At 47.0% G+C, this 27375-nt stretch overlaps 1 protein-coding gene across 2 annotated transcripts in view; it reads right to left on the bottom strand.

Annotated features, from left to right (window-relative positions):
- The window catches only part of OPA3 (outer mitochondrial membrane lipid metabolism regulator OPA3), a 73026-nt gene that overhangs the window by 21899 nt on the left and 23752 nt on the right, over nt 1-27375 (bottom strand). Inside the window, exon 2 of one of the 2 annotated variants that reach the window (XM_038528567.1) lies at nt 3432-6890. The exons of the other annotated variant lie outside the window; for it this stretch is intronic. Coding sequence (XP_038384495.1) covers nt 6454-6890 — 437 coding nt within the window. The 3' untranslated portion in view covers nt 3432-6453. Of the gene's footprint in view, nt 1-3431; nt 6891-27375 lie in introns of those variants that run through there. 2 annotated transcript variants of the gene reach the window in all.

Raw genomic sequence — 27375 nt, 5'->3', positions numbered from 1 at the left:
ACTTCAGTTGAACAACACATACCAGAAACAGATATTATAGGCACAATGAAAACAGACATTTCCCAAAAGCAGCACAAATGTCCGATAAACGCCTACCAAGACACTCAACCTACAGGTAAGCAGGAAAATGTAAGTTAAAAGAATAATTACATTTCATGTGCATTTCTATGGTTTGAAAAATTTTCAAGCTGGAACATTCCAAGTGTTGACAGTTCCTCTGCTACTACTCCACAGAATTTTTAAGAGTGTTTTAGTATTAACTATAAATATTTTTTAATGCATTCGGTTCCTTCAGCTCTTGGTATCTCCCTAAGGAAAGACACTGGCCAGAGAAGCACATGCAGACCTCAGTGTCCCAAAAGGAGAGCAGTGGACAGCTCCTAAGGGATCTCAAGTATGGCCAGACCATTCCTAAAAGGGCTGCCAGAGTTTCCCCAAACTGGAGACAGGATTCCTTTTGAGGAGGGGACTTTGGTTTCTCTGAAATGGCTGAACTTTTTGAAGAGAGTGTGCAATTTAGAACAAAATTCAGATCAAGGCACGGGGATGGGCCCTTTGAGCAAGGTGGGCACACTGGACGTGGCGGAGTCATCGGTGACACCCCCCCCCTGCCCCCGCCAGGTGCACAATCACCCTTACCTGGCGGGAGCACTTCCGGGGAGCCTGGCCTGGGCACTGCCATTCCAGGGCCAAGAGACACTCTAAGACCAAGGATTCCAGGTCCCAGGCCACCCTTCCCTTTCCTCCTTCCTCTAGGAGGTCCCAAATGGACATCAAGAGCGTTCCCTGATGGAGGAGTCGAGAGAAAGAATGTTAGAGACGCAGCCTGAGCGTGAGCTCAGTGATGTCAGAGGTTTGTTAAAGACGAGCACCGTGTTTCCAGCCCTTGCCAATACACTTCAGGACAAATAACAAAAACCTGTCAGAGGGCGCCCAAATCTGAGGCGATCTGGGGACAGTGAAGGGCAGGGGGTCTCAGTATCTCCTCGTGCCTGGTCTGCGGCAGCCTCACCATCTCAGAACCTGCCAGGGTTTCCCTTCTAGACGCACACAGCCAAGACTCCCAAGACTTGGAAGCTGTCAGCGACTCCCCAACATCCCCTCGCTTAGCAAATCCTCTCTGCTCCACGTCTGAAATATTAGCATGCCCAGAATCCCGCTTCTCCCTACCTCTGCTGTCTCCCCCCGGTCCAGCCACCGTGACCCCCACACATAGACAATCACAGTCATCTCTTCCCTGGGCTGGCAGCTTCCATCATTGCCCCCCACAGCCGGTCAGGGGGGATCCTAAGTCAACTCACGTCCCTCCTCTGCTCAGAGCCTCCTGTGGCTCATGCCTCACCTAGAACACAAGCCAAGGGCCCAAGGCAGCCCCCTTTATGTAGATCCGCATAATTCGTCCATATATATGGGCCTTTCTTTATGAGATAGAATAAAAAGAAAGGAACAGAGTGCATGGCACGTGGTAAGGGCAATTAGCAGGTAGCAAAACTTCTGTTCTGACCACATATGTAATATATGATGTATGACGTCAGCATATGTGTTAGAGAATACATAGAACGAGTTGTGTATGTTTATCACACATATTAGGCACATAGGACACATCTGTATCTGTAGCTTTTCTTCATGAAAAGGAACACAGTAAGAAGTATCAGATTGCACTGTACATACTAACGGTATTTAGTGAAATTTTCATTCCAATGACAAGCACACACAGCATATGCTATACAATGTTGTTACATATTACATAAAAATATTTTCATATTCTGTTATATACTGTCCCATAATGCATGGATTATGCCATATTTATAATACATTCGTAAGTGTGAACAGTGAATTATATAAATAGGTATATGGCATAAACTCTGCTTCTCACTATGGCTTGCCACCATGGGCTGAGATGGAGACTTTTTTTAAAGACTTTATTTATTTGAGAGAGAGAGAGAGAGGAGGAGCAGAGGGAGAGGGACAAGCAGTCTCCACGCTGAACGAGGAGGCCAACGCAGGGCTCAGATCTCATGACCCTGAGATCATGACCTGAGCCAAAATCAAGAGTTAGACGTTCAACCAACTGAGCCACCCAGGCGCCCCATAGACACTTGTGATGTGTGTGTGATAGGGTTATGGCAGAGTCTTTGGTGGAATGATGCCTACAGGTGGGGAGGGAAAGAAGCAGAGCTGGGTCTGGAGTCATTGAAGCGAGATGTTGTCACCGGTCTCATTCTCGGTCCTACACGGTGCCCAGAGCTGGCAGGAGCCTCCAGAACTAGGACAACTGAGACAAGGGTGCCAGTCTTCATTCCCGCTGACTCCCCTTCCTTAGTCTATTTTATGGATCAGTAAACTTTTTCTCTTTTTATAAGGTTTGTTTATTTAAGTACTCTCTACATCTAACATGGGGCTCGAACTCATGACCCCTAGGTCAAGGGCCCTAAGGTCAAGAGTCGAATGCTCTTCTGACTGAGCCAGCCAGGGGCTCCGGGTCAGTAACCTCTTGATGTAAAGGGCCAGATAGTAAATGGTTTCATTTCTGAAGGCCATATGATATCTATTGCAAAAACTCAACTCTGACATTGGGGTTCATCTCAAAAGAGCCATCCTGATCTAAATGAGCCATTAATCCTGAACACTGCCACAGGACCAGCCCTTCACCTCTTTACTGCCCATCTCCCGCGCTACATGTCAGCTCCATGATGGTGAGAGCCCTCGTCTTGTTCCTGGCTCATTCCCAGCTACTACAATGGGGCCTGGCATGCAGCATGTGCTCAGTAAACATTTGTCTAACGAGTGGGTGGAAAGATGCCTACTGGATTCTCCTTTGGGCACGCTTCCCTCCCTCAGTCCATTGGGGTGGGGAGCCCAGGCCTGGCCCTTCAAGAGTTAACAGTGGCTAGCACAGGGACGGCCATAGGGCCCCATGAATCAGGCAGGGGCTTACTGAAATCCACTTTCTCTAGGGGTGGCTTTCTCCAGGCAAGGCCTGCCTGAATGGGAAACCAACAGAGTGGACAACAGGGCCTAGCCAGGGATGGGGACAGTATGAGGCTTCTAGGAGCCAGTGTTCATGGGTTTTGTGTTTTACCCCTGTGCTTGTGCTGAGTGCTCAGGAAGGGGAGGGTCTGGATTCAGCCGGGCTCCTTCTTCCCCAGTCATGGAGGGGCAGGCAGGTAATGCTGGAAAAGCAAATGTCTGTATGTGCTCTTCCCCTCTCTGACTGGGAGAGCAGTGAAGGCAGGGTTGCAGCTGTCCCGCTCACTGCTGGGACCCCAGCGCGACACAAAACAGATTGGGGCACACAGTGGACAACTGAAAGTTTCTCGAATGAAAGAATAATCAAAGACATTTTTTCTAAGGTTGTAATGGGGTTTCTAAAATGTGTGTGTGTATACACACACACACACACACACACACATATGAAAAAATACACGAACTTGAAGACAACCAACCTCATTTATAAATTTATTCTACCCCCTTCCCCAAGTCGAGAATGTATACAAAACTTTAGCAGGAAACCAGAGTGATGAACCATCCTTTGGTCTCAGCCTTGTGCATTTTGAGAGGGGATTCTTTGCATTTCCACACACCCTGATCCCACCCAGTGGGTGAAGCCCATGCATCCCACAAGATCTTGCCTCATGGAAGGCCACGCAGGGCTGAGTTCTGAGTCTCAGGGATGTGAGAATGATGCCACATCAGGGTCAAGATGGTGCAAGGGTTAGGACCTCGGGCTCTGGTGCACTGTCCATCTTCTGGTCCAACTCCTGCTTCTTTCCTGCCTGTGTGTCCTTGGGTGGGTGACTCTCCCCTTTCTGTGCCTTGATTTTCTCATGAATGAAATGGAGAAAATACTGTTAATGGCCACTATGTATTGACATGATGGGTGGAGGGGAGGATACATCAGTCGCTGACGTCCAGCAACCTGTGCTCCAGAGACGGATCAGTGCCACAGGGGGCCTCCAGGAGTAGCCATGGAAACTGGGTACTAAGCCTGCTCAGCTGGCTCTATCCACACTGATATCTCTGGCCATCTTCTCATTTATCCAGTAAGGTCACTTCTGACTTTAAAGACACCTCCACCCAGGACCCACCTCCTCAGCTCCCTCTACGGTCAGCTTCTCCTCCCCTTCTAGAAGGAATTACAATGATCTTTCAGGACCCCAGTGTCTTGGTTTTCTGTCTAGGGAGGTGTGGTGTCCAGATCACCCCGCCAACCCCCACCCCAACCCCTGGAGGTGAGGTGAAGAAGGAAAGAGTGGTGAGCAAGCCTGTTTCTCCCACTTCACCTACAGTTTTTTGGAACCTGGCCAGGTAAGGTGGATCTTGGATCTAACTCTGCTCATTAAATGCTAAGATTTCGGGTGTGGTCTGGGACTGCTTGGACTGGAAATTGAAGGTGCCCCACTCTCAACACTGTCTCTGGGAAATGCCTTGGGCTTCTGTGTAGGTCCCTAACCACTCTTCCTCCCCAGTAACTGCCTCCCTGCTCCCCTTCCTCGGCTAGCACTGGCGCTTTCCAGCACCCTGCACCCCTTCCCCATCTCCTTCCTTGAGCCCTCGCCCCCATTCTTCTTATGTACTTATTACTTCTCTTATTACCATGGACAGCCAGTCCCTCATTGGCTTCGTGGCCTTGGGCATGTCCCTTTGCTTCCCCTCGGCTTATTTCCCAATCTGGGAAAGAGTTCATAAGATGACTGCCCTAATTTAGTGCACATCAGCTTCTCTAATTTTAACGAGGCTTGTACCAATTTTGAGGATCCTTATGTCCTCAGACATCCTTAAGATGACTTCCTCACTCTCGGGCTTTTACTCAGGCAATAGAGCATTGACAGTTTGCAGAACAGAATGCAGACTGCTGGGAGCCACAGCCCTCCTGCATCAGTGAGATTCCTGGAAGAGACCCAGCAGCAAAGGCTGGTTCCTGGTTCCTATCACCCCTGAGGGAAAGGCCACACATCCCGTGGGATGGGCAAGAGTCCCAGCATACTCTTGGGGTGCAGAGGTATAGTGGGTTGAACAGTGGCTCCCACACGATAACTCATGGAACCTGTGACTGTAAGCATAGCTGGGAAAACAAAACAACAAAACCCCAACTCTGTAAATAAGGATCCCGAAGTGACATCATCCTAGATTTAGGGTGGGCCCTAAATCCAATGACAGGTGCCTTTCCAGGAGACACAAGAGGCCACATGGAGACAGAGGCAGAGACTGGAGATGTGCAGTCACTGAAGTTAAAAGAGGCAAGGAAGGATCTTCCCACCAATGCCCCTCAGATGGAGGGCTGCCCTGCTGACACTCTGATTCCAGATCTCCAGCCTCCGGAACTGTGAGAGAACACATTTCTGTGGCTGTAAGCCATCACATTTGTGGTCATGTTATGGTCACCCTGGGAATCTAATAAAGGTTAGGACCAACTGGTGGCCTGGCCCAATGGGAGGGAGATGGGGCTGAGGGCTCTGGAGGCAGGGGGGCACCGCTGGACGAAGGCGGCTGTGGGACCAGTCCAGAGCTTCAGTGGGGGAGGGCGAGGGCACACAGGTCAAGAGATTTGGATGGAACATGAGGAATGTGATCATCTAATCCGTGGCTGGCAGTGCGCTGAGAGAGGCCACTGAAGGAGACAGTGAGGAAGGTAGGAAACAACATGTCAGGAAAGGTTCAGGGACTTGGAGGAGGGAGGACAGGGGGCCAGGCGGAAAGGCAGGTTGGATCAGCCTGAGCAGGTTCAATTTTTCCACCCATGGAAGTGGTGTTGGGAGGGCAGTGCCGGAGAGGCGCTGCACAGACATTCCAGTGGGTTGTGCCAGACTGCAGGACTGGGGGGTGGGGAATCTGCTGGAATAGTCATCTGGGGGTCTCGGTAGGGTGCCACAGATCAGGTTAAGGGGGAAGATATAACATTCAGTGGATCCACTGCAAGGCAGGATCCCTTCTTTATTCCCCTCAAAGAGTGGGGAAACCAGCTAGAGCCAATCTTAGATGAGGGGGACAGAAGTTCACTGAATGACACCGCATTTCTTTACAATGGTCTGTGCCTATTGACAAAGGGAAGGGGGTGCTCCAGTGAACACGATGAGCGCCCAGGGAAGGGTAACATTTATCACAGAAATGGGGGTGAGGGTGGGGTAACAGCTTGGTTCAGCTCAAGTCTGGGTCCCTTTTCTCTTCTGCCAGAAGAGTGAGCCTGTTGTCCTTCTGGCTAGGACCTCACAGGTCAGTGTGGTTGAGGGGGCAGCGATGGGCACGTGGTCTGTACCTATGAGTTAGAGCTGGAGGGTGCTACGCTGGCACCTTCACTGGCTGGGGGCTGGCCCCAGTGGAAGGTACCACTGGTCGGTAGGGGCCGACTGAATCCAAGTCCATCAAGATCCGGGTGATTTCCGCTGGGCCAGCACAGGCAGCGGGGAGTATGGGGAGAAGGCCACATCAGAGCACACACAACCACGGCCAAGTTCAGACTTCTGCAGGCTCCTGTGCCTGGGACGCGGACACTGCCTTGGACGTGGATGTGGCCTGGGACACCGACGATGGCTCCGGGATGCAGAGCTGGGCGCGCACCTCTCGCATCTGCGCCTGCAGCTCCTCCAGGGCGCTCTGCTGCGACGTCGCCTGCACCTGCGCCTGCAGGGTCTCCAGCGCCAGCGCCAGGCGGCCCACCTCGTCCTGCATGGAGTCCCAGGCGGCGCGCTGCTCCTCCTCCTTGTGACGCTGGTGCGCCTGGTGGCGCGAGTACTCCAGAACCAAGCAGCCACCGCCCACGATGAAGATGGTGGCCTCGCCCAGCAGCTCAGCACCCAGCTCGGCGGCAGCCTCCTCGTTCAGGGGCTTGATGACTGTGCCCCGGAAGCCCATGATGCGCATCTTGGTCCGCATCTCCACCCAGTGGTACACTGTGGGGGAAGAGAGGGGTCAGGTCGTGCGCCAGGAGACCCCTACAAACCCCACCCCTCCGCATTTCGGTGTCCAGGCTGGAGCACCTGGGACACCACAGCCAGAATCACCAGGGGCATTGCCTTAAACAAGATCTGCACTGGCCTAGCCCAGGGATCTTGTGTCACTGGCCTGGGGTGATCCCAAGGTATCTTTTAAAAATTCCCAGAGGATTTTGCCAAGCATCCAGGAATAAGAAACCCTGCCCAGGAGGGGAAATCCTTAGACTTGGGGGTGGGATGGAGACACACGCCCCTGTAGGGTTACAAGGAGCTCCCAGGACACAAAGTCCCTGGAAGGTGTGAAGGCTTAATTGCCAGAGTCTTAGCTCCCTCTGCTCCTCCCATCAAGCCACCAGCAGGACAGCCAAGCATCCTCCTCCCCTGACACAGTCTCCAACCCACTTCTCAGAAGAAAGGCAGACCTTCAATACCCCCTACCCCTGCCCTGTCTTTCTTTTTGAATCTTCCCCTAATTCCGAGTTAGTGCTGCAGGGTAGTGGGACCTCCTAGCTCCAAAGAAAGGGGAGCCGGAATGTGGGAATGCACGCAAAGCAACTGTGAACAGGGGTTCACAGACCTGTCCACAGACCATCCTCTCGGCAGGTCTGGTGGCTCCCATCCTTAATTTTCACCAACCCTGAGGATGTAGCTAACGGCCTTGTGAGCTCTTCGTGGTGAGGTGTAGGGCACGTACCTTGAAAGAAGCTCATGAGCTGACTGGTACTGCTGGAACGAGAGCTTTCTTGCCTAGCTGTTTCTTTGTGCAGGGAGATTCTCAGCATGTGAGTCTTAAAAAACCAAGGCAGAACTGATGCCGGACCCTGACTCCCTCTGCAGTAATTCATATTCATCCAGGATACATGACATCGCTGTCTAGTTCATTTGGAGGTTCGTGTCCAACAGCGCTTTGCTTTCAATGTTTCATAATTATCCACACAAACGCATAATGCATGAAATGTTTTTTTTTTTTTTTTTTTTTTAATTTATGATAGTCACACAGAGAGAGAGAGAGAGAGATGCAGAGACATAGGCAGAGGGAGAAGCAGGCTCCATGCACCGGGAGTCCGATGTGGGATTGGATCCCGGGTCTCGAGGATCGCGCCCTGGGCCAAAGGCAGGCGCTAAACCACTGTGCCACCCAGGGATCCCCTGTATGAAATGTTTTAAGTGAAGTGTGCACTAATAATTTTTAAAATCCAGAGGAAGATATTTTTATTTATTTATTTATTTATTTATTTAAAGATTTATTTATTCATTCAGAGAGAGCGAGAGAGAGGCAGAGACACAGGCAGAGGGAGAAGCAGTCCCCATGCAGGAAGCCCGATGTGGGACTCGATCCCGGGTCTCCAGGATCACACCCTGGGCTGCAGGCGGCACTAAACCTCTGCGCCACCAGGGCTGCCCTTTTTTTTTTTTTTTTTTTTTTTTAAAGATTTATTTATTTCAGAGGAAGATATTTTTAAACATTTATAACCTTAAGGTCACCAGAAATGAAACAAAAATTGAAATTTGGATTTCTGTACATGTTTTGGTTGCTGACACAGACTTTATTAGAAAGAATGCTGCAAGGGAAATGTAAGTAGAAGTTCAAGGACAAAGGTCAAGGAACAATGTGAAATTTCTGAGTGTAAAAAAAGGTTCGTTTTTTTCTCCCCTTCAAACCAAGAGTAGCAGGCGCCAAATCACAAGAGTTATGGGGACTGCATTAGATACCTCCAAGGAAGGATGGCGCCAACTCTGCTTGGAAATGTCAATATTCATGACACACCAGAAATTATATCCTCTGCATCTACTTGATTTCATGCAGAAGTTTTAGCTGTCACCTTGAAAATGCACCAGAGGGTATATAACTTTTCAATGTTTTAAAGGGGTGAGGCAGCAAAAATGTTTAGAGGAGCTCTGCTTGCCTTCAGCAGTTAAGATCTAAAGGAGCATACCCAGGGCCCCCCGAGAACTGCCCCTGCGGCACGCACTGTTACCACGAACTGTTATGGAGGCCCTGGTGTTGTGGGGTTCCTGGAGTCCTGGCTGTCCAGACCCCTCCCACACTGAGGTCAAGCCGGGGTCAGCCTGAAGCTCTGCCGCCTATTGCAATGACAGCCCACTTTGAGCCCCCTCTGTAAAATGGGGAGGTGATGACCAAACCCCAGCCGCAAGGGTGCCAGGCCTGTAACTGTCACCTGATCCTTCACGCCGGGACCACAGGGCATTGTGGCCGGAAAGTGGTAACGAAGTAAAGCACCACTTCTACTGGCATTGCTGGGGGAATGTCCCCACATGGCACTGTGGACAGAGCACGAAGACCTGGGTCAGCAGTCGGGCCTGAGTGTAGGCACGAGGGGTGGGGGCACATACGCAGGCATAGGAAATGAAGTAGGGGGTGTGTGTGTGAGAGAGAGAAGGCTTTCAGAGCAGGGGCTGATGGTAGTCTCTTAGGTCAGCAGCCAGATTTGGGGTTCAGGAAACAAGGTCCATGAGGGAATGGGGGGATGGAAAGGGGGCAGCCATGAGGAGCCAGGACAGGCCAAAATTGAGATCCAGCAGGTCCCCAGATGCCTTCCAGACGCCTCACATTCACTGTGTCCAGACATGACCCCGGTTCCCTGGCCCACTGGACAGTTCCTCCTCCTCTTCGTCCATCCTGTCACCAGGCCAGAGACTTGGGACTCAGGTGTTCTCCTGCCCCACGGCCTCTCAGCATACATCTCCCATACCCGCATCCACTCCATCTTGGCTGTGACCAATGTCCCCTCCCTGACCTCCTGATTCAGAGACCTCTGTCCCTCCTGCCATTGTTTCCTTCAGAGCACCTATCACAACTGGGAATAGTCTTGTCATCCAGTCACTTGTCTGCAGTCTGTCTCCCATGCTGCCCCGTGAGCCCCATGGTCACAGTCACTGGGTATCCCTGGCACCTGCTAGCAGCAGGCCAGGCACACAGGTGATGCTTAGAGTATCCCCATTGAATGCGTCAGCGGGTCACCACCCCAGCCTCATGCCCCTGTGGCTGTCCTATGGCAGCAGTCAGGAGCTGGTTAAAATATGACAAAAACACACACCAAAAAAATGCCATTCTTTTCATTAATAAAAGTAACACACTGAATGAAAATAAAGTAATCAAACTATAAAGCTGAAAGTCAGAGGGTCCCATGCACCTGGCCCTGATCCTTAGGTCCACCCCAAATGGCCCCCCAAATCTCACCCTCACCAGCCTGCCTTCTGCTAGCATCATTGCCCTGACATCTGAAAATAAGTGTACCTTGCTCACCTCTCTTCTGAACTTTGCACTTGGAAATTTGCTGCCTTCTACACATTTTCTATTGGGCCCTCAGTCCCAGTAGAAAAGATTATCACTTTATCCCCATGCAGCCTGTCCTTCCTCCACTCCCTATTTTTATAAGTGATGTGTATAGCTAAGAGAAATAAGTCAGAAAAAAAAAAAAAGAAAAGAAAAAAGAAATAAGTCAGAGAAAGGCCAATACCATATAATCTCACTTGTATGTGGAATTAAACAACGAACCCAAGCTCATGGATATTAAAACAAACAAACACCCTAGAATATAACAGAAAACATCAAAGGCAATCTTAAGTAGTCAGGACAAATATGGTTTCACAAAACTTTTGTCCTTGTTTTGTGTGTGACTGTGTGTGTAAACTGGAATACAGTCAAAAGGCTAAAAGCCATTGTCCCAGATTTTGGTTGGAATTCCAGTGAATTTACAGATCATTTCCAGGACAGCGGCATCTTCCCGATGTTGTCTCTCAATCCACAATCCATAAATGTACTCTTGGTCTCCACTTAGTCTCTAATTTTCTTTGCAATCTGAATGGCTGGGTCAGAAGAGCACGTGACTCTTGATCTCAGGGTTGTGAGTTTGAGCCCCATGTTGGGTGTAGCTTAAATTTTTTTTCTCTCCGTTTCTTTGATTGTATTTATTGTTATGTATTGATTATTTTTTAAAGATTTTATTTATTTATTCATGAGAGACAGAGAGAAAGAGAGAGGCAGAGACACAGGCAGAGGGAGAAGCAGGCTCCATGCAGGGAGCCCGATGTGGTACCTGATCTTGGCATTCTGGGATCACGCCCAGAGCCAAAGGCAGACACTCGACCACTGAGCCACCCAGGCATCCTTGTATTGATTTATTTGATGGTATTATTCATAGCATTTTAAACTCCACTTTCAGGGCACCCGGGTGGCTCACTGGTTAAGTGTCTGCCTTTGGCTCACGTCATGATCCCAGGTTCCTGGGATTGAGCCCCATGTTGGTCTTTTTTTTTTTTTCAGTGGGGAGGGTGCTTCTTCCTCTCCCTTTGCCCCGGCTCATGTTCTCTCTCTCTCTCTCAAATAAAAAAAAATCTTAAAAAAAAAAATCCACTTTCATTTTGGTGGCAGCTGGTATATAGAAATAAAACTGAGTTATGTAATATAAATGCAGTTTTTTTTAACCAGTGACCTCACTAAATTCATTCTTTTTTTTTTTAAGATTTTTTTATTTATTTATTTATTTATTTATTTATTTATTTATTTATTTATTTATTTGAGACACACACAGAGAGAGAGAGAGGCAGAGACACATGCAGAGGGAGAAGTAGGCTCCATGCAGGGAGCCTGACGTGGGACCTGATCCTGGGTCTCCATGATCAGGCCCTGGGCTGAAGGCGGCGCTAAACCACTGAGCCACCTGGGCTGCCCTTTTTTTTTTTTTTTTTTTTTTTTAACTTTTTAATGAAATAGAACTTCTATAAAATACACAGTAAGTGTAGAGCAGGATAATTTAAAAAAATTTTTTTTACGATTTTATTTATTTATTCATGAGACACACAGGGAGAGAGAGGCAAAGCCATAGGCAGAGGGAGAAGCAGGCTCCCTGTAGGGAACCTGATTCAGGACTCGATCCCAGAACCCCAGGACCATGACCTGAGCCAAAGGCAGATGCTCAACCACTGAGCCATGCAGGTGTCTTAAAAAATGTTTTTTTTGGGGGGCAGCCCTAGTGGTGCAGAGGTTTGGCGCCGCCTGCAGCCTGGGGTGTGATCCTGGAGACCCGGGATGGAGTCCCACATTGGGTTCCCTGCATGGAGCCTGCTTCTCCTTCTGCCTGTGTCTCTGCGCCCCCCCCCCCCCCCGTGTCTATGAATAAATAAATTAAAAAAAAATCTTTAATAAAAAAATGTTTTTTTTTAATTTGATATTTAAATAATCTCTATACTCAGTGTGGGGCTTAAACTCAGAACTCTGTGATCACGAGTCCTATGCTCCAACTCAGCAGCTAGGTACCAGCAGAAAATTTAATATGTAAGCATCACCCTGATTAAGATCTAGAATATTTCTGCACTCTGAAAGGCTCCCACTTTCAAGCCCTCTTCCAATTACCCCCAGAAACCACTATTCTGACCTCCCATGATAGATGATTATAAGTATACTCTAAGTCCTATTCTGATTTCTTTGTAGTTAATCATTTGTATTCCCTGCTCTGTCCTCTTTTGCTCTGCATTATGCCTATGAGATCTCTTGTGTTGCCACAGACTTCTTTGGCTTCTTTTTATCAAGGAGTTGTCTTCTGTCATGTGGATGGACCAATTGGGCCTTCCATGCCCTGCCCATGGGCATTTAGGGCACCTACAATAGCAGCTTTTCCAGCAGTAAAACAGCTGAGTCACAGAACTCTGCCTCACCCAGAAGACGGAAAATGGGGAGACGGTACTCCTCATCCATCAGCGGATTTAACTCACACAGCCTGGGAGAGCAGCCAGGGTTGAGGATCTTTCTATTAGGGTGGTCCTTGGATGGGAAAAATGCCAGAGCTCACTGTTTGTCCTCGGTGGGTTCCTTTGCTGCTGCCTCCTGGGTAAGTTCTAGATGGTCCAAGGGGTTGGGATTTTTGTTTTGTTTTGTTTTTTTGGACTCATATGGTATGTTCTATTAGCTCTCAGTTTTCTCTTATCATTCCTGGAATCACAAGTGATACTCTTGAAGTCATCAGTAAATAAAAGCAGAGAAGAGGTTTATCACAAAATGAAGTAAAATGTTGGTAATCAATAAATACATTTTAATAATGTAGAGACAAACCAGCTCATTCAATACCATACAAATTAAAGTGCATAGCTCTCTTTTCATTTTTTAAAGATTTATTCATTCACTTTAGAGACAGAGAGCATGAGCAGGAGAGGCAGAGGGAGAAAAAGAATCTCAAGCAGACTCCATGCTGAGTGTGGAGCCTGACTTGAGGTTCAATCTCACGACCCTGAGATCATGACCTGAGCCAAAACCAACAGTCAGACCCTCAACCAATTGTGCTACCCAGGCGCCCAGAATCCAACTAATCCATCCTAAACAAAAATATTAGCAAACAGAATCCAGCAATATATAAGAAGGATAATAAATCATGATCTAGTGGGATTTATTCTAAGACCGCAAGGTCCTTTTGCATTTATTTGAAAAGCACTTGGGATGCCTAGGTGGCTCAGTCACTTAAGTGACTCCCCAGGGAGCCGGATGAGGGACTCCATCCTGGGTCGCTAGGATTACAACCCGAGCCAAAGGCAGACACTCAACCGCTGAGCCACCCAGGGGTCCCTAGACAATGGATTTTAAAATACCATTCACAATAGCACCAAAACTCTTTAAATATATAGAAATATATGGACAAAAGATGTGCAAGAACTCTACCCTGAAGACTTAAAATATTGCTGAGAGGAATTAAAGAATACTTATAAAAAATAGAGAGATAAAGAGGCAACTGGCTGGCTCAGTTGGTAGTATGCGACTCAATCTCGGGGTTGTGAGTTCACATTGGGTGTAGAGATTACTTACAAATAAAATCTTAAAAACAAACAAAACAGATTATTACCCTATTCATGGATTGGAAGACTCACTCATGTTATTAAGGCTCTCCAAATTGAACTATAGATTCAAAAAGCCCAGTAAACCTCCTAACATGCTTTTTATAATTAGGAACAAGTTGATTCTAAAACTTGTAAGAGGGACGACTGGGTGGCACAGTGGTTGAGTGCCTGCCTGTCTCAGGTCGTGATCCCAGGGATCCTGGGATGAGTCCCCACATGGGGCTCCCCGCAGGGTGCGTGCTTCTCCCTCTGCCTGTGTCTCTGCCTCTCTGTGTCTCTCATGAATAAATAAATAAAACCTTAAAAAAATAAAAAAAAGGATATGAGAATCCATGTTCACAAGAGACCTTGGCCATCCTTTCTTGTAATGACTTTGTTAGGTTTTTGCTATTAGCATCCTATTGAATTAAGTAAGGACTTATTAAATAAGGACGTGTCCCCACTTTCCCTATTATTTAGAAGAGTTTAGAAAATGGTATTGTTTCTTTCTTTTTTTTTTTTTAAGATTTTATTCATTTATTCATGAGAGACACAGAGGCATACAGGCAGAGGGAGAAGCAGGCTCCATGCAGGGAGCCCGATGTGGGACTCGATCCCGGGACCCCAGGATCACACCCTGGGCGGAAGGCAGGGGCCAAACCATTGAGCCACCCAGGGATCCCTGTATTGTTTCTTCCTTAAATGTTTAGAAGAATTTACCAGCAAAGCCATCTGGGCCTGTAGTTTTTTTTTGTTTTTTTTTTTTTAGTTTTTATTTATTTATGACAGAGAGAGAGAGAGAAGCAGAGACACAGGCAGAGGGAGAAGCAGGCTCCATGCACCGGGAGCCTGACGTGGGATTCGATCCCAGGTCTCCAGGATCGCGCTCTGGGCCAAAGGCAGGCGCCAAACCGCTGCGCCACCCAGGGATCCCTATTCATTTATTTTTGAGAGAGAATATGCACGCACACACGCATAAGGCAGGGGAAGGGGGGCAAAGGGAAAGAGAGAATCCACTGAGCCAGGAGCCCAACACAGGGCTCAATCTTATAATCCAAAGATCATGACTTGAGCCAAAATCGAGAATCAAAAGCTTAACTGAGGGGATCCCTGAGTGGCTCAGTGGTTTAGCATCCGCCTTCGGCCCAGGGAGTGATCCTGGAGTCCCGGGATCGAGTCCCGCATCAGGCTTCCTACATGGAGCCTGCTTCTTCCTCTGCCTGTGTCTCTGCTTCTCTCCCTCTCTCTCTCTCTGTCTCTCATGAATAAATAAAATCTTTAAAACAACAATAACAACAACAAAAACCCCCACAAAAGCTTAACTGACTGAGCAACCCAGGTGCCCAGGGTCCATAGTTTTCTTTATGGGAAAGTCTTTAATTATGGATTCAATCTCTAACAGATACAAGATTATTCAGATTTTCTTTCTTTCTTTCTTTTAAAGATTTTAAGTAATCCCTATCTATACTCAACATGTGGCTTGAACTTAACAGCTCTAAGATCAAGAGTTGCACACTCTACTGACTGAACCAGTCAGGCACCCAGACTATTCAGATTTTCTATTTCTTCTGCGTCAATACTGTTAAACTCTGTTTCCCCAAGAAAACTGCCCATTTCCTTTGCATTGTCAAATTTACTGGCTAAAGTTGATGAGTAACCTTTTGTCATCCTATAGTTAGGATCTGTACAGATGCCACATTCTTTTCATTCCTTTTAATGGAAATTTGTTTTTCTTTTTAACCTTTGAGTAGTATTAATCTCTTTAGAGAACTATCTATTGGTTATGCTGCATTTCTCTACTACTTGTCTGCAAACTCTTAGTCGTCCTGCATGGATGCAGCTCAGGTGTTTCCTTCTTCAGGACTGAGTTACATGTCCCCTGGGTTCCTACATCCTAGTCCTGATCAATCTTGAGTGTCACTTGTTGACTCTATTTCCCCCACTGGATCATGAGCTCTTCAAGGGCTGGACTCATGGCTATTTTGCTCACCTTTCTATCTCACACCTAAATTCACCTCTGCCAAGGATACCACCCGCCCACTCCTCTTTTCTTACCTCACCCCAATTCATCTTTTATGTCTCAGTTGGAGTGTTCCTTCCTCCTGGAAGTCTTCCCTGATCCCCAGGCTGGATTAGACACAAGCCCTATGTTCCCAAAGCTCCCTAGGCTTCCCTCATCACAACACTTTTTATTCTGGGTAAAATTATTTTAAAATACCATGCAGATTCTCTTTCTTAAAATAGGAGGCACTAGGGAGTATTTAATGAATGGATGAACAGCTCATCTTTCCTTGAAGTTTCCTCATATTTACGGTATATAATGCCATTATAAACATCCAAATTATGTCAAAGCATTCTTTTCTGTTACTGATTTTATACTTTTACTAAAGTTTGATGTTCAGGCCTGCCTCCAAAAAATCAAAAGAATGCTGCTTTTCCAGAGAGGGAGAGAAAGCAACAGGTTGCTTTAGCCATGGAAAAGGCAATACTCGGCCTAACAGGTTAGGCCTTAGCCCTCAGCCACCCTGCTGGGACTTCACCACTGCACCCTCTTGGGTACTGCTTTCACCTCTTGCCTGTGCATCTGATAAAGAGGCACACCAGCCACATTCTGCCATTTGGCTGTGGGTAAAGGAGTGCTCTTCTCTCTACTCCAAATCTTATTAGTTCATCTTTAAAATGAGGACACTTCCACCTGTGGGACAGTACTGCTGAAATAACTAAATGAGATCACGCAAAAACCTCTCAGCTCAGGACCAGGGTTAATAGAAGTCAGCAGGGCTTCTGGAGTCAGACAGACCTGGACTCAAATCTCGGCTCTCTCACTCTCTAGATGTGCCAGCTGAGCCTGAGTTCCCTGTCAGTAAATTATTATAAAATATCCAACCGTCAGGATTGGGAGAATGGCAATGAGAGGCTAAGTGAGAAATCGCTAAATTTAGCAAATGTTAATTAATTAGCATCCTCTTCCTGACTCCCGTTTGGAATTTTATTCCTGGAAATAGGTCCTACCCACTGGTCCGAGCTCTGCCCTTGGGCTACATAAAATTGTTGTTGGTCTCCCCACTGGTCTTTGTGTCCTAGTCTTGCTCCCTTCGATCTGTCCTCTGTATCACAGAGTATCCCAGCTCAGATATCCCTTCCTCCACGAAGTCTGCCCTGACTCCCGGACCCCTGCCAAAGCTCTAACCAAGCTGGGTAATCGTTGTATGGTGACAAACCTATCTCCCCAACTGGACTGTGAACCCCACGAGGGCAGGGCTTGGGGCTGACTCTGTCACTGCAGTGTCTCCAGCCCTGGGTGGGGCATAGGGCAGGTACTCAATGGAAGGGCTGATCCGTAGAAGTCCACAGGAGGTAGCCAAGGATCCTAGACATGCCTTCCTCTCACCTGACTCTACCCACGCCCTTCATGCTATCTCATCTGTCCCCTCAACCCAATGGCTCTGGGAGGTGTTTGCTTCTCTTGGCTCCAGTTCCTCACTCCTCAGGCTGCCCCTATCTGTCTCAAGTATCCTTTCCTTGGCTTTAGGGACTGGTATTTCTCAAGGTACTGCTGCCCAGGGCCCTCTTCTCACGCAACCATCACGTTCACTTGCAGGGACAACTCAGATCCTCAAGACCCCAAGTCCAGGGCTTGAAGCTCCAGACCCTGGGCACCTCAGAGGCTTCAGGTCACAGCACAATGGCTGACCAGTCCCCAGGAGTCTTCCAGGGGGAAAGGAAGGCTATCTTAACCCACTGAGCCCATTAAAATGAAGTACTTGGCCATAGCTAACTATTGTGAAAGTGTTTTCCTGAGCGTGGAACTGCAGGTGGCTGGAATGTAACCTTTTCCTCAGGAAACTGTACTGCTAAGACAAGGACTCCTCTTCCTCCACAGTGGGGGCCAGGCGCCTCGGGAGCTCACTGACACGAGACAGGGCTGAGTGCCTCTTCCCTGCTATTGGAAACATGTCTGCATGCACACAGTGGCTGCTTCCTTGTAAAATAAAGGGAAAGTGCTCCTAATATGGGCCTTCACTCCATTGTGAGCAATGAAAGAGTCATCGTAACCACACTACCTACTAACTGTACCTGCTACTCATGTAGCCTGGGGTGATGGAAGGGTCAGGACAGTGACACTAAATACTGAACTGCTAAATATAATGTAATGGGATAGTTAACTGTTTGAGAAAGAAGCACTTTTTTAAATATGGGGGAGAATAAAAGCACTTAATCTTTATCTTCCATATTAGGGGGTCAGCAGGTAGTAAAAAATGGAAAAAATGTAAAACTAGAAGTGTTAGCACCTTTTTAAGGAATATGGTGGTAAATACGAGAAACAGTTCAAAGAGTTAAAGTGGGTACCTGTGGAGAGCAGGAATTGAGGTGGGAAAGGAAATAGCTGTGTTTTCTTCTTCTTTTTTTAAAGTTTATTTATATAAGTAATCTCTATGCCCCACGTGGGGCTCAAATTCACGACCCTGAGATCAAGAGTTGCACGCACACTCTTCTGACTGAGCCAGCCAGGCGCCCTTGCATTTTCTTCTTTTTATCATAAATCACAGACGTATCTGACTCTTAAAACTAAGCACTTGTACTCCTTTGACAACATTAGTAATTAATGTAATGTTTAAAACAGAAACATTTTTAAAACCTGCCCAAGCCAAGCATCCCATCCAAAAGCAACAGAATACACATTCTTCTTGGGGCGCCTGGCTGGCTCAGTTGGTAGAGCACGTGACTCTTGATCTCAGGGTTGTGAGTTTGAGCCACACACTGGGTGTAGAGATTACTTTAGAAACAAAATCTTAAAAAAAAAAACAAAACCCACATTCTTCAAGTGCACATGGAACATTCTCCACCATCTCCGCTTCCAGGTGCAACTCAGACCCTTCTATGACCCTAAGGATCATATGTTAGGCCACAAAAAAGTTTAAACAAATTTAAGAAGACTGCAATTACATCAGCCATCTTTTCTGACCACAGTGGTATAAAACTAGAAATCAGTTACAAGAAGAAAACTGAGAAATTCATAAATAAATATGTCAACATGAAACATGCTACTACAACCAATGAGCCAATGAAGCAATCAAAAAAGAAATGAAAAATACCTTGAGACAAATGAAAATGGAAATACAATGTACCAAAACTTATGGGATGCAGCAAAAGCAGTTCAAAGAGGGAAGTTCACAGCAATAAACAAGAAATTTTCCTTTTTTTTTTAAGATTTTATTTTTAAGTAATCTCTACACTCAAAATGGGGCTCGCACTCACAACCCCAAGATCAAGAGTTGCATGCTCCTCTGAGCCAGCCACGTGCCCTGAAACAATAAAAATTTCAAATCAACAACCTAACTTTATACATCAAGGAACCAGAAAAAGTAGAAAGCCCAATGTTAGCAGGAGGAAGGAAACGATAACGATCAGAGCAAAAATAAATTAAATACAGACTAAAAATGCAATATAAAAGACAAGTAAGACCAAAAGCCAATTCTTTGAGAAGATAAAGAAATTGAAAAACTTTTAGTAGAGTCACCACGAAAAAAAGAGCAAACAGGGGATCCCTGGGTGGCTCAGCGGTTTAGAGCTTGCCTTTGGCCCAGGGCACGATCCTGGAGTCCCGGGATCGAGTCCCACATCGGGCTCCCGGCATGGAGCCTGCTTCTCCCTCCTCCTGTGTCTCTGCCTCTCTCTCTCTCTCTCTCTCTCTCTCTCTCTGTCTATCATAAATAAATAAATAAATCTTAAAAAAAAAAAAGAGCAAACACAAAATCAGACCTGAAAGATGGGATGTTACAACAGATACCACAGAAATAGAAAGACTAAAAGACTACTCCAAACAATTAATGTGTCAACAAACTAAACAATCTGAAATGGATAAATTCCTAGAAACATACAACCTTCCAATACAGAATCATGAAGAAACAGAAAATCTGAATAGAACAATTATCAGTAAGGAGACTGAGTCAGTAATCAAAAACCTCTCAACAAATAAGGGACAAGAAATAATAAGTGTTGGCGAGGATGTGGAGAAAAGGGGATCCTTGTGCACTGTTGATGGAAATGTGAATTGGTGCAGTCACTATGAAAAACAGTATGGAGATTCTTAAACAAACTGAAAACAGGGCAGCCCGGGTGGCTCAGCGGTTTAGTGCCGCCTTCAGCCCAGGGTGTGATCCTGGAGACCCAGGATCGAGTCCCATGTTGGGCTCCCTGCATGGAGCCTGCTTCTGCCTGTGTCTCTGCCTCGCTCTCTTTTTCTGTGTGTCTCTCATGAATAAATAAATGAAATCTTTAAAAAAAAAAATTGAAAACAGAACTACCATATGATCCAATGTTTCCACCCCTGGGTATTTATCCAAAGAAATAAAAAATACTAATTCACTGCAGGCTCATCTATAAGAGCCAAGGTATAGGGACGCCTGGGTGATTCAGTTGGTTAAGCATCCGCCTTTGGCTTAGGTCATGATCTCAGGGTCCTGGGATGGAGCCCTGGGTCAGGCTCCCGACTCAGCAGGGAGTCTGCTTCTCCTTCTGCCCCTTGCCCCACTCATGCTCTCTCTCAAACAAATAAAATCTCTACCAAAAAAGAAAAAAAAAAAAAGCTAAGGAATAGGTATAGAGACAACATAAGTGTCCATCGACAGATGAATGGATAAAGAAAATGTGCGGGATCCCTGGGTGGCGCAGCGGTTTGGTGCCTGCCTTTGGCCCAGGGCGCGATCCTGGAGACCTGGGATCGAATCCCACGTTGGGCTCCCGGTGCATGGAGCCTACTTCTCCCTCTGCCTATGTCTCTGCCTCTCTCTCTCTCTCTCTGTGACTATCATAAATAAATAAAAATTTTTAAAAATAAAAAAAAAAAAGAAAATGTGCTAAGTGTGTCATATATGTACAATGGAATGTGATTCAGCCATGAAAGAAGAATAAAATCTTGCCATTTGCAACAACACGGATGGACTCTGAGGACATTATGCTAAGTGAAACACATCTGAAAAAGACAAGTACTGTATGATATGTGGAATCTAAAACAAAAGCCAAAAAAAAAAAAAAAAAGTTCATAGCTACAGAGAACAGATGGGTGGTTGCCAGAAGCGGAAGGCAGAGGGGAGGCCCATGGGTGAAAAGAGTTCAGAGGAACAAACTTTTAGTTATAAAAAAACAAGTCATGGGGATGTCATGTACAGCATGGTGACTACGGTTAATAATACTATCCTGCAAATTTGCAAGTTGCTAAGAGAGTAAATCTTAAAAGTTCTCATCATGAGGAAAAAAATTGTATAACTACACATGGTGACAGGTATTAACTAGATTTACTGTGGAGACACAAATATCAAATCATTATGTTTCATACTTGAAATATCAAAAACATTGTTTTATACTTAAAACTAATATAGGGCGGCCCTGGTGGCTCAGCGGTTTAGCGCCACCTTCTACCTTCGGCCCAGGGTGTGATCCTGGGGACCCGGGATCAAGTCCCACGTCAGGGCTCCCTGCATGGAGCCTGCTTCTCCCTCTGCCTGGTCTCTGCCTCTCTCTCTCTCTCTCTCTCTCTCTCTCTGTGTCTCTCATGGATAAATAAATAAAATCTTTAAAAAAAAACAAACTAATATAATGGTGCATGCCAATTACACCTCCACGTAAAGCAAAACAAAACAATACAACTTCTCTAAGCTAAAAGGGTAAGCACTGCCTTTGGCTCTCCAGTCCTCTGCCCTGGCCTAGCTACCTCCCTGATCTCTGGTCCCATCCTCATGCACATTCCATACTCAAAGTCATCATATTAAAATGAACATCAGATCAAGGTACTCTCCTGTTTAAAATCCATCAATGGCTTCTACTGACTAAGATAAAGTCCAGATTCCTTAAAATGACCTAAGGTCCCATATGATCAGCATATCTTCTCCTACCAGTCCTCCATATGTGCTGAACTACTTGCAGTGCTCAAAACATTGTTGTTGTTTTAAGATTTTATTTATTTATTTATGAGAGACACAGAGAGAGAGGCAGAGACACAGGCAGGGAGAGAAGCAGGCTCCATGCAGGGAGCCTGATGTGGGACTCGATCCTGGGATTCCAAGATCATGCCCTGGACCAAAGGCAGGAGCTTAACCGCTGAACTACCCAGGTGTCCCTCAAAACACTGTTATACATGTGCTCCCTCATCACAGGGCTCAGCTCAGGGGCCTCTCCTCCAGGAAGCCCTCCCTGACCCCTAGGCTAGGTCAGGTGTCCCTCTGGTCTCTCCTAGACTCCTAAGGTCCCCTGCCTGGCGATGCCCACTTGGAGCCACCACCATCTAGGGATGAGTATGTCTCTTCCAATAGACTCAGAGTCCTAGGACAGCGGGACGGGGCCCCAGTACTGTCCAGCACAAAACTGGACTCAGAGTGAATACTCACAGGGCTTAGGGAATGAAAAAAAAGAAACGAGGGGAACACACCAAAAGTTAACGTCTAGTTATTAGTGAGAACCAGTACATAGAATGTGCTCTTTTATCTATATTGAAATATTTTTTTACAATAAACATGGATTGTTCCTCTATTTCTACAACAAACATGGAAAAATGCTAATTGTATATCCTTGGAACCACGGTTCTGACTCTAGGAGTTTGTTACTTCCTTTGCTAAGAAAGGAATTATGGATTTACAGAAAGTATAGAAAGATACCACGAAACATACTCCTGCCCCCCAACATGCCTGGCCCATTTAGCAAGGAGCTTCCTTCAGCTTCCAGGCCAGGGACCTGCTCTGCTCTCAGCCACTAACAGCGGAGGATGCAATCTGAGCACCAGCCACCCCTGAGGTGCTGATCTACAGGCTGCTGGGACTCTGAGAAGGGGAGTGTAGGGGTGACCTGTAGGGCAAGAGGCACGTGAGTGGTACCTGGCACCATCTGGTGACCCAAAGGTTTTATGGCCACATGACAAGTCACTTTTAATAATCCTCATCAGGATGATGGGTCCTTGGGATGTTAATCTCAGTTGGGATCTGAGGAGTCTCTGGATCTCTTTCGGGAATCTTTGCTGCTGCTGAGTGTGCATCCGCATGACGGTGGGCTCTGCCAGCAGCCAGTGTAATGGGGCCAAGGGCCTTGCTCCAGCTAGATGGAGAAACGTTTTTCAGCTCAGGTGCTGGGACCCCACACTCATCTGTGGAACCCTAAACCCAGCCCTCACTCTCCTCTCCCTTGAAATCCTTTGTCTCCTGCTCTGGCAATTCTCTGATGGATTACCCTGGCCATTCCCTGCTCTCTCTGAGTCTAGAACCCAAGGCTGAGCACAGGGGTGAGGAGGTGTGAAGGCTAGGATCTTCTGAGGAGAGGTGAACACACAACGTGGGGTGGGGTGAGACACTGAGCAGGAGTTTTTAAATTGCATATCTACAATCATAAGCTGCAAAACTGATCTTGTGTATAATGACCAGCATCTCTTTATAGAAAAAAAAATTAAGTACATACTGTATAATTTCAATTATATTAAATTCTGGAAAATGCAGGGATGCCTGGGTGGCTCAGTGGTTGAGTGCCTTTGGCTCAGGTCATGATCCCGGGGTCCTGGGATGGAGTTCCACATCAGGATCTCCATACAGGAGCCTGCTTCTCCCTCCGCCTATGTCTTTGCTTCTCTCTGTGTGTCTCTTATGAGTAAATAAATAAAATCTTAAAAAAAAAAATCGGGATCCCTGGGTGGCTCAGCGGTTTAGAGCCTGCCTTCGGCCCAGGGCATGATCCTGGAGTCCGGGGATCGAGTCCCACATTGGGCTCCTTGCATGGAACCTGCTTCTCCTGTGTCTCTCTTTCTCTGTGTGTCTCTTGTGAATAAATAAATAAAAGCCTTAAAAAAAAATCCTGGAAAATGCAAACTAATCTCCAGCAGATCATTGGTTGCCAGGGGACTGGGGAGTGGGGGGGGAGGGGCTGATTACAAAAGGGCACAAGGATACTTTGGGGGTGGCAGATATGTTCACTCTCCAGATTGTGGTGACAGTTTCATGAATATACATGATGATCAAAACTTTTCTAATTGTGGGGTGCTTGAGTAGCTCAGTCAGTTAAGTGTCCAGTTCCTGATTTCAGCTCAGGTCATGGGCTCAGGGTCCTGAGATTGAGCCCGGTGTCAGGCTCTGTGCTCAGCACAGAGTCTGCTTGAGATTCTCTCCCTCTACCCCTCCCACTATGCCCCCCTCCCCTGGCTCAAGAGGACTCTCTTTCTCACAAATAAATAACTAAAATCTTAAAAAAAAAAAAAAAAACTTATCAAACTGAATACTTTAAATATATGCAGTTAATTGTATGTCAGTTACACTTCAATAAAGCCACAAAATATAAAAGAAACGGGTGAGAATAAAACGGAACCAGATAGACCAAGCCGGCCAGGAAGGAAGAGGAGTCGGTACTGGCAGGGGCACGAGGAGCAGCTCCCGGGAGGGAGGTAAGAGCTGCACTTGACCCTATTTGAGGGAAGCCTCCCAGAGCTTGGAAAGCACGGGCTTTTGAGGATCGCACTAACCACTTGCCTCTATCCTGTCCAGCCGGTGCTGGTGCCCTATGACCCCTGAGCTGAGCCGCAGCTCTGGCCGGCTCTCCACCCTCCGGCCTAGCCAGCCTGGCCTTCTGCAGACTGGCTGCCCCAAGGCCCCAGTGGGCGGGAGCCAGTCCCTCCGTCTGCCCCGTTGCTGCTGCTTCTCCTGCCTGATGGGGACTGTGTGCGATTCCATGGCCTTCGTCAACTGATAGACACTACTGTCAGTTTGTCTGCAGTCTGAAGTTGAGGGGCGGTTCTTGTCAGCAGCCAAGGCCCTCACCCTCCAGATCTGAGTGGGTTTTCTCTCCAATTCCAATGCATGGTTTTACATATATCTTCCTCTCCCTAGAGCTCACCTGTGCCGCTTACTGTAGGATGCAATCTCCCACCCCATAGATTCTCTGGTTTTCAATCTGTTCCACATCCTTAAAGTTATCCCATTTTATTTTTTTTTTAAGATTTATTTATTTATTCATGAGAAACACAGAGAAAGAGGCAGGGAGACAGGCGAAGGGAGAAGCAGGCTCCCTGCAGGGAGCCTGATGCAGGACTAGATCCCCAGACTCCAGGATCACGCCCTGAGCCAAAGACAGACACTCAATCGCTGAGCAACCCAGGCATCTCAAAGTCATCCCGTTTTAGCTTCCCATTTCAGAAATCCTGACTCAGATTTACTAAGTATATCCTAAGGCTAGGATATACTTAGGCTCAGTATTTAATGGCAAAACATGGATCTGTTCAATAAAACAGGAAAGCTATTAAACAAATGGACAAAAGAGCTGAACTTGAGTGAGGAGGCAAGCGGGGACCCAGGGCAACCCAGGCTGAGCTGTTTCTGGCACACAGGTGAGGTGCTGGTGATGCACACGGAGGCCTGGACCTCCAGGATGGCATGTGGGGTTTCCAGCGGTGCTGCTGCGCAGCTGAGATGAAGGAGTTCTCAGTCATCTTCAAGAAGAGTACCAAGTCAGAATATGATGATGGCAGGAAATATAACAGGAACAGCCAGACCCCGTGAAGCATCCTCCCCTCCCCTCAACATCTCCTTTTTCCTCCTATGCCTTTCACTGTTTTTGTTTTTGCTTTTTTTGGTAATTTTAAAAATATATATTTATTTGAGAGAGAGAGAGAGAATCTCAGACTCCACACTGAGCGCAGAGCCCAACTTGAGACTCGATCCCATGACCCTGAGATCATGACCTGAGCTGAAACCAAGAGTCGCTCAACTGACTATGTCACTCAGATGTCCCCTAAACCTTCCGTTTTTAAGGGTTTGGGACATACCCAGTGGTTCCTCCTTTCCAAGAATCTAGGTTAGAGGCCATGGGTTCCTATGGCATGATCTTGGGTAAGTCACCTTATATTTCTGGGCCTCTGGCTCCTTGTCTGCAAAACAGACCTAATCAGAGAAGCTTCCAGCTCTGACTGTGGAGTAAGGATGAAGGCCCAACGGCCAGGGAAGATGAAGCATGAAGTTCTGGAAACCCTTACCCAGAGTTCTTTGTGGAGGAGGAGATTTCTTTCTGTTAGCAAGTTCCTGGACTGAGTGAAGGCCCCAGGTTGCTGAGTCCACCCCAGTCTGGTGTAGGAACTTCTCTCTGTACCTCCTCCTTCCTGGCAATTCTCCTGAGCTGAGGCCTCTCCTCGGTCATCCTCATTGTACCTGAGAGGCAACAGGTCCAAGAAGATAAAGCTGGGCATTCAAGGATGTTTGCCAGAGTGAAGCTGAGAGCAGTCATGAAATGTGGAAACCACCCAACTGCTAGAAGATGATTCCCTGTTCCTGCACGCAACAGTCCCTTGGGACTGGACCTTCTTGTCCCATGACACTGCAATGCTCTAAAGGAAACTTCCCCAAGTGCCCTGGCACACAGGCCCAGGATGTGAGAGAGGGGACCAATGAGATGCATCATCCAGGATTTGCAAGATGGAAGGAGCTAGACAAGGCCTCCCAACTGCAGCTTCGGCTGGGTTCTGCTGGCAAGGCTGGACCACCAACTCTGCGGACACCATGGCTTTTTGGCCCCTGGATGGCATTTGGTTTATGGGTTCTTCAACACAATGTTTAAGTGGGCAGCCTCAAAGGCAGAAGCTCCCCTGTGGTGGGTCAGTCCTGCAGGGTCATCTAGAGGCCCAGCCAAGAGTTGATTCACACAGCCCTTCCAATGACTTGCAAGCCTCACTCTCTGTATTAAATTGCATTCTGCCTAATTTAGTTTGAAATGCATCAAAAATAAGATGGATCGATGGATGGACAGAGGGATGGACCAATGCATCAAAGTGTGATAAAGCAAGTATGGTAAAATGTTAGTGGGAGAATCTCCATGGTGGGTATGAGGGTGTTCAATTTAAAAATCTTTCAAAAAATAAAATAAAATAAAAATCTTTCAGTGCTACTATATGTTTGAAATGTTCATAATAAAATGTTGAGGAGAAAAACCCTTTTTTCTTGGAAAAACCAGAATGTTTTCTTTCCAAGGTGACCCCTGACGATGCAGTGGACCTCAAAAATGATGAGAGCTTTCTGTGGCAGATATAGAAATGTAATAGGTGAACTGAGCAGCTGTCTTGGCCTCAGCTAGGTGCCCAACAGAGGGAGAAATCTCCTAGTCAAGAATGGAGGCAGAATTGGGTACAATCCCAAGGTTCCAAGAATAGGGACCTCAAGAGTCACTGGATTTCTGACTCCCCTCCCTGGGTGGCCTGGGAAGGAAGGTGAGAAGGTGGGAAGGACTCCCTTGGGCTCCCTCATCCAGAAGAACATGCTGGTTAAGAGTTAGTAGGATTCAGAGGTTCCCAGGATGAAGCTACAGCAACACCCTCTCTCCAAGATTCAGTTTCCTTATTCATAAAATGGGTTTAATAATATTGTAGTTTTGTTTTTGTTTTTAAGATTTTATTTTATTTACTCATGAGAGATACAGAGTGAGAGAGAGAGAGGCAGAGACACAGGCAGAGGAAGAAGCAGGCTCTAAGCAGGGAGCCCAACATGGGACTTGATCCGGGGTCTCCAGGATCACGCCATGTGCTGCAGGTGGCGCTAAACCGCTGCGCCACCAGGGGCTGCCCTGTTTTTGTTGTTTGTTTGTTTGTTTGTTTATTTAT

This window comes from Canis lupus, chromosome 1 (assembly GCF_011100685.1).
Source record: "Canis lupus familiaris isolate Mischka breed German Shepherd chromosome 1, alternate assembly UU_Cfam_GSD_1.0, whole genome shotgun sequence".
Taxonomy (NCBI): Eukaryota; Metazoa; Chordata; class Mammalia; order Carnivora; family Canidae; genus Canis; species Canis lupus.
This window is presented reverse-complemented; position numbering and strand designations above follow the sequence as displayed.